This window comes from Manis pentadactyla, chromosome 9 (assembly GCF_030020395.1).
Source record: "Manis pentadactyla isolate mManPen7 chromosome 9, mManPen7.hap1, whole genome shotgun sequence".
Taxonomy (NCBI): domain Eukaryota; kingdom Metazoa; phylum Chordata; class Mammalia; order Pholidota; family Manidae; genus Manis; species Manis pentadactyla.
The window spans coordinates 45,141,589-45,148,942 of NC_080027.1; the positions used below are offsets into that span (position 1 = coordinate 45,141,589).

At 39.4% G+C, this 7,354-nt stretch overlaps 1 protein-coding gene across 1 annotated transcript; it reads left to right on the plus strand.

Moving 5' to 3' along the window:
- Positions 1–692: 692 nt before the first annotated feature.
- On the plus strand, positions 693–1,682 carry LOC118933065 (olfactory receptor 52P1). The gene has a single exon (XM_036927028.2). The coding sequence runs from the start codon at positions 693–695 to the stop codon at positions 1,680–1,682; it is 990 nt and encodes a 329-aa protein (XP_036782923.2).
- The last annotated feature ends 5,672 nt before the right edge of the window (positions 1,683–7,354 follow it).

Sequence of the window (7,354 nt, forward strand, 5' to 3'; positions counted from 1 at the left end):
TTGGAAGTTTCTGTTTCAGAAATAGAATGAAGTCCAAAAGGGTTAACTTCAACATCTTGGGAAATGGAAACTGAGCGTGTGAGGGTATAGATGAAGCATCTTACAGACTTTGCAGTGAAGGCTGATCAGGGATGTGAAAATACCTCTTGGTCAGTGACAGGTGTACAAGTAGCTATGGTGATATTGAGGTCAGAAATAATTACCAACGACTACATCTCAAACCAAAAATGATGTCCAATTTCACCCAGTGAACCATGTGGGCAGTTTGTCTGGATTGATATCTAAATTGATAGTCCCACTTTATCTCCAGTGTGTGTGCTGTGTGTGTGTGTGTGTGTGTGTGTGTGTGTGTGTATTCTATTCCTAAGAAGAATGAATGGGGTCTATCCCTTTCTTTGAGAACAATGGGACTTAGCTAAACAGCAATTACAATTTATTTATATGCTTTCTGAACCCTTTCTCACATTCATTTCATTTAACAAGTATTATGCAGCAGGCACTATTCAAAGCTCTTTACAAATATTAGCCTGCACAATTCTCTTAGGGGATAGTACTATTATTATGCTGCTTTATAGATGCTAAAATTTGTCTAACATTATGTAGCTAGCAACAATACTCCAGTCCCATTCAAATCTCTGTTTTGTTTGTCTCTTTAGGTAATGTGATACTCCAGGGATTTCTGATCAGAGGAGATGTCCAGAACTCTTTGGCAGGTCATGGAGTCCCCTAATCACACTAACCTGGACCCTTCTGTGTTCTTCCTCCTGGGCATCCCAGGTCTGGAACACTTCCACCTGTGGCTCTCTCTCCCTGTGTGTTGCCTGGGCACAGCCACAATTGTGGGCAACCTAAGCATCCTGGTTGCCGTTGTCATGGAACCCGCCCTGCACAAGCCTGTGTACCTGTTCCTGTGCATGCTGTCCACCATTGACTTGGCTGCCTCCTTCTCCACAGTTCCCAAGCTACTGGCCATCCTGTGGTGTGGAGCTGGACGCATCTCTGCCTTTGCTTGCCTGGCACAGATGTTCTTCATTCATGCCTTCTGCATGATGGAGTCCACCGTGCTGCTGGCCATGGCCTTCGATCGCTACGTGGCCATTTGCCACCCGCTCCGCTATGCCACTATCCTCACAGACACCATCATTGCCCGCATTGGAGTGGCAGCTATGGTGCGGGGCTCCGTGCTCATGCTCCCATGTCCCTTCCTCATTGGGCGTTTAAACTTCTGCCGAAGCCACGTGATTCCACACACGTACTCTGAGCACATGGCGGTAGTGAAGCTAGCCTGTGGAGACACCAGGCCTAACCGGGTGTACGGGCTGACAGCGGCATTGTTGGTCATCGGCGTTGACTTGTTCTGCATCGGTCTCTCCTATGTCCTCATTGCACGAGCCGTCCTTCGCCTCTCGTCCCGTGAAGCTCGGTCCAAGGCCCTAGGGACCTGTGGTTCCCACGTCTGTGTCATCCTAATCTCTTATACACCAGCCCTTTTCTCCTTTTTCACCCATCGTTTTGGACGACACATTCCTCCCCATATTCACATTCTCTTGGCCAATGTTTACCTGCTCTTTCCACCTGCTCTTAACCCTATGGTTTACGGAGTTAAGACCAGAGAAATTCGAGAAAGGGTTGTCAAGGTGTTTCAAAAAGGACAGGGAAGTGCTATGAAGGTATCTGAGTGATCCAGGTGTATAAATTGGACTTAGACCCCCCGAAAAGAAGTTTTTCAAGAATAAATAATCCTCAGTATTTGAGACTAGGAAGAGGTCTTAATAGGGTGGTGATGTCTAGACCAATTCTAAGAATAACAAATCATAGAGGAGGTCAAATTGGTTTAGCATTCTTAACTTCTATCCAGGGAAGTGTAACAGGGGGAGATTCTTCCAACTTAGGTTTGAAGAGCCTCTGCATAGTCAGTCATAGAACTTTGCTCACTTTCTGGCTCTTTCCCAATACAGTAGGCATGAATTTCTGACCTCATATTTCAGCTGCTGTGTTACCATCTGCAAGGATCAGAAGATAGAACCATTCTGCCACAGTTAAAGAAATAAAAGCTGCAAGGGACTGACACTCTTTTGCATAAATCCTTTAGTTCTCCATTAGGACTTGAAGCCAAGAAAAGGAAAGGGACCCACCAACACCCACAATAATAGCAAATGGCAGAGCAAGGGCTTAAAACCAAGCATTCTTTGGTACAGAAATTTAAGACTTCTATGAATGAGGACACAGGATGCGTCAGCAAGAGCTCCTCATTTCTAAACTGGGAATATTCATCCCACAGATCACAGATAAATTTCTGTCTCCAGCCTCTAAGGAGCCAGCCTAAGTCCAAGTGTCCCTGACAAGTAATGTCCATATATTCTTCCACATTCATACAATTGGGGGGACCTTCCAGAAGTTGTTGACCCCTATCTCTGAACCTACAAAGATAGCCCTTACTCAAACAAATCAGAGTAGGAAGTCTTGCCATTCATTCATCAATATATTTAGGAGTAAAAAAGAGGGTCAAATTGATCTTAGCTTCTCAATCCCAGCTAACACCTTGCAGTACAAGTTCTTAATTGTATGTGAAACTGGGATTGAAAATTGGTTACCATACCTCTGAGTCTTCTGTTTTCCAAAAAGAATAGCTTCAGACAATTACCTAACACATTTCATTAACAAATCAGTACTTTTAATTTTGAATGTATTGATGGAACCATTGTCTACTTGTCATCCTCTCGGTATGCCATCCTACATTGTTAGGGTGAGAAGACACCAACCCCCTGCTGGAAATTGACTAAACCTCCCACCCTTGGGGAGTATCAGTCCTGAGGGCAGAAAACTAAGGACCAGCTTTTTAAAGTTTCTGTTCTCAGGGGTATGAATATTTTGATTGTGATACTTCACATAGGTGGCGATAAACAGTTTGCAAACATCTGAATTTAATAAATATGCTAAAACACTCTTTTCCAAGGGAAAGACAATCTTTACCTTGTTCTATAGGATGATTGCCAGTGCATGGGGTGGCACTGGTCTTAATTACTTTCATTCTAATCTTCAAATTGTGATATTCCTAACAGATTTTAAATAATTTTATATAATTCTAAACACCATGGTTCACCAGCTAAATTTCTATTTTATGCTTCAAATTGACCATCTTCCTAGCATACAACCCTGTAACCATAATGATGGAACAATTCTGTACTCTGTGTCACATGTTCCTATAGTCAGTGTGGAGCACTTTCAAAGAAAGTATAGAAATACAGATTATGAGCACTGTTTGCTCACAGTTTCAGATTTTAACTGTGATCCCATTACCACATGGCTATACTTTTATCTGCTGCATAGTTTGCAATAATAAGCTTTTAACATACTCAGCCTTCTTATACACCTCCTGCCCCTCATGGTTCTATATTCTATTAATTTCTATTCCAGAAATAAAAATGAAACTGAAGCAAACTAAAATTGTAATCCTCACAAGAACTTTTGTCATCAAAGCCATTATTTCTTCCTTTATTACTATATTCATTTATTATTAAATCCTTTTCCTAATCAAACAAGTGTCTCAAAATATGCTTTTGGGAGCTTAGATTATGGCTCAGTTCTTGTGTTCACAACCTGTTTGAATTGATGGCACTTTTACCTAAAAGCAAAATTTCCCTTGACCTTAGTAACCTTCCTTTTTATGTAAGTTTCTGGAAAATATTTTATTTATTTATTTATTTGTTTGTTTGTTTATTATTTTGTTATCATTAATCTATAATTACATAAAGAACATTATGTTTACTAGGGTCCCCCCTTCACCAAGTCCCCCCACAAACCCCATCAGTCACTGTCCATTAGCATAGTAAGATGTTGCAGAATCACTACTTGTCTTCTCTGTGTTGCACATCCCTCCCCATGCCCCCTCTACATTATACATGCTAATCGTAATACCCCCTTTCTTTTTCCCCGCCCTTATCCCTCCCTACCCTCCCATTCTCCCCAGTCCCTTTCCCTTTGGTAACTGTTAGTCCATTCTTGGGTTCTGTGATTGTGCTGCTGTTTTATTCCTTCAGTTTTTCTTTGTTCATATACTCCACATATGAGGGAAATCATTTGGTATTTGTCTTTCTCCACTTGGCTTATTTCACTGAGCATAATACCCTCTAGCTCCATCCATGTTGTTGCAAATGGTTGGATGTGTTTTCTTCTTATGGCTGAATAATATTCCATTGTGTATATGTACCACATCTTCTTTATCCATTCATCTACTGATGGACACTTAGGTTGCTTCCATTTCTTGGCTATTGTAAATAGTGCTGTGATAAACATAGGGGTGCTGCATCTGTCTTTTTCAAACTGGAGTGCTGCATTCTTAGGGCAAATTCCTAGAAGTGGAATTCCTGGGTCAAATTTCTATTTTGAGCTTTTTGAGGAACCTTCATACTGCTTTCCATAGTGGTTGAACTAATTTACATTCCCATCAGCAGTGTAGGAGGGTTCCCCTTTCTCCACAGCCTGGCCAACATTTGTTGTTTGTCTTTTGGATGGTAGCCATCCTTACTGGTGTGAGATGATATCTCATTGTGGTTTTAATTTGCATTTCTCTGATGACAAGCGATGTGGAGCATCTTTTCATGTGTCTGTTGACCATCTGAATATCTTCTTTAGAGAACTGTCTGTTCAGCTCCTCTGCTCATTTTTTAATTGGATTATTTGCTTTTTGTTTGTTGAGGTATGTGAGCTCTTTATATATTTTGGATGTCAAGCCTTTATTGGAAGTTATTTTTGAAACTACGTATTTCTGCTTTCTTGACCCCTATTCCGTCCCTGTATTGTCATCTGGCTTCAACCAAAAGTTAAACTTTCCAGTGAAACATCTGTCATCAAAGCCAACAGTATTCTTTTCTAATTGGACTATTTCATAACATGTTGTATTATTGGCCATATCTACTTCTCCAAAAGCTATCTGCTGTGACTTCTGTGAAACACACAATCTTACCTCCTCTCCTATGTCTTTTCACTCTCAAAGAAGTTATATTAGATTGAAAAGAACCTTTAGTGAGATTCATAAGTAAAAAGTAATTTTAAAAATCTCAAAACTGAGTGTAATAAGATTAGAATTAAAAAGTCAGTATGTTTAGTTATTAAGCAAAATTAAATTTAAATGTTGATATATGTTTCTCCAATAAAATTGGTATAGACTTTCTAAAGAGAAATTTGTTCTTGGCATGATAGAATGAAAAATCTTATACACTACTAGGAATATATTTTCAATAAAGATTCAGTCTAGAGTGTCACATATGATTCATGAACAAGTATATTTATTGCAGCATTTTTATTAAATAAAAACCAAAGCATAAGAGAAAAATATTTAAATGAATTTTACTCATCTATTTGCAGACATTTGTACAGTCTTAAAAATTCTGTTTTAGAGAAACATTTAAAGTACTGTTTGTGTACTCTAACGATACATTATCCCATTTCTATTAAAGCTTCTATCTGGGCATACACTCATATTAATATATTTCAAAATATAAATGTTCAAAGTTTCTTCAATGGAAAGACAAATAAATATATTTTAAAAGGTAATCTTAAGAGAGTAATTGAATAAACAACTCTGTGAATAAATCACATAATTTAAATGTATTCAACTTGGTTCTCCCAAGGCTTTTGCAAAATTTCATAGGGAAAGGAACCAAGCCCTGAAGTAGTGAATCATTAGTTTCTATTAAAATATCTCATTTCTGATTCATATCCAGCTATTTATCCACATGCACACACACACATTCATATCAATATATACATGTGCACATGCATTCATACACACATGCATACCTACATACTTGTTTAGATATTCGCCAGTCACTCTGGAAATTAGTCTGATTTCAATACCAGCATTGTGTCACTGCTGATTTTAAATGCTCCCTTGGGATATTTGGATTATATAACACTCACTTTCCTTCAGGCTTAGGTCAACAGTCAGAATCAAGGGAATCCAGAATTAAGAACTTGTCCAGAGATTGTGATGTTTAGACAACCAAGTTCCTGCTAAACTGGGCCAGATGTATTTCATATCATTGTTTTGGTCTCCAAACACTAAGGTATTTCGGTATGACAACATAGGGGTCTGTGACCGGATAATTTCCATTTTGGCCATAGAGGTAAAGAGGAAAAAGGATTTAAGGTAGATACTAGCTGCTTTTACCATGCCACCCCTGCCCCACAGATATTAATGTTTTCTTCCATGATGCAGGTTCAGTTCACAAGACGATGCAAGGTGATGATGTGGGGGCTGCTGGAAATATTATTTCCCTAATATGACATTAAAATCAATTCAGATGATCATAATGACCATGCCCCTATATAAACCCCTCTTCTAAACATAAAGGGTGCATGCTTTGGGAGTGGTGGGAGTCAGGATTGGGCCACTGCCATGTCAGGAAATAAAGGGAAACACAGAACAATTCTAGGTCATGCGAATCATGTCCAAATTTCTCTTTCAGCCCACCTGCCTTCCCCTTTTCCCTTCGGGTGCCTGACTGCACTTGAGTTAGGGTCTCTCTGGAAATGCTTTCTTGTGCCAAAATATATTTTAGGCCACTATATATCTTGTAGCGATACATATCCAGAGAGACCTATTTTCAAGTCATACAAATTAAGAATCATCTAGTGGGTGGATGTAGTATAAGCCCTAACAAATTTCCTTCTATTTTGTAATAGTGCTTGGTTTAAGATTTGATTTCAAATAGCCATCCACTTGCTTCAAGGAGGCGTCCACTTCAAAATGGCTCTGTCAAATAAAGAAATTGTCAGCTACTTCCAGACCCACCTCCCTCCCCAACGTTGTTTAGAGGTCTCTGTTGATTTTGATAACGATTTGGGCTTATTTAATCTCTTCCTGCACTTTAAATTCCCACTCTTACGCTTTAAATTCATCAATAAAGAGTGATCCCTGATGGAGGGGCCAAAACCCTAGGCCCCCATCCTGGCCCCCAGTAAAAGCAGAACATCATATCTGTACCACCCTGCCAGCCTCACTGTGTGGCTCCAGGTTTGCCAAGTAATTTTCAGGACTTGTAAGTAATCAACCTTGTCTCTTTCAAAGTTTTCTATGGTTATTGCTGAGGGCAGCTTGCAATTATACTAAGAATCACAAGAGCTGGTGCAGGTGCAATATTGGTTATGATAGGCTCAGACTGGTACACAGCAGGAGAACACACTGTTGCCTATACATTTTGGAAATGAAGATCAACAGTGGTTGGTATATAAAGTTGTACTTTATAAATGGTAAGAGAAGTGTAGTAATGTCCAGAAACCCTGCCTATACACCATGGCAGAATATCAAGAATTTTTCTGGTAAGAGATATTGATTTAGATTATTGGGAAA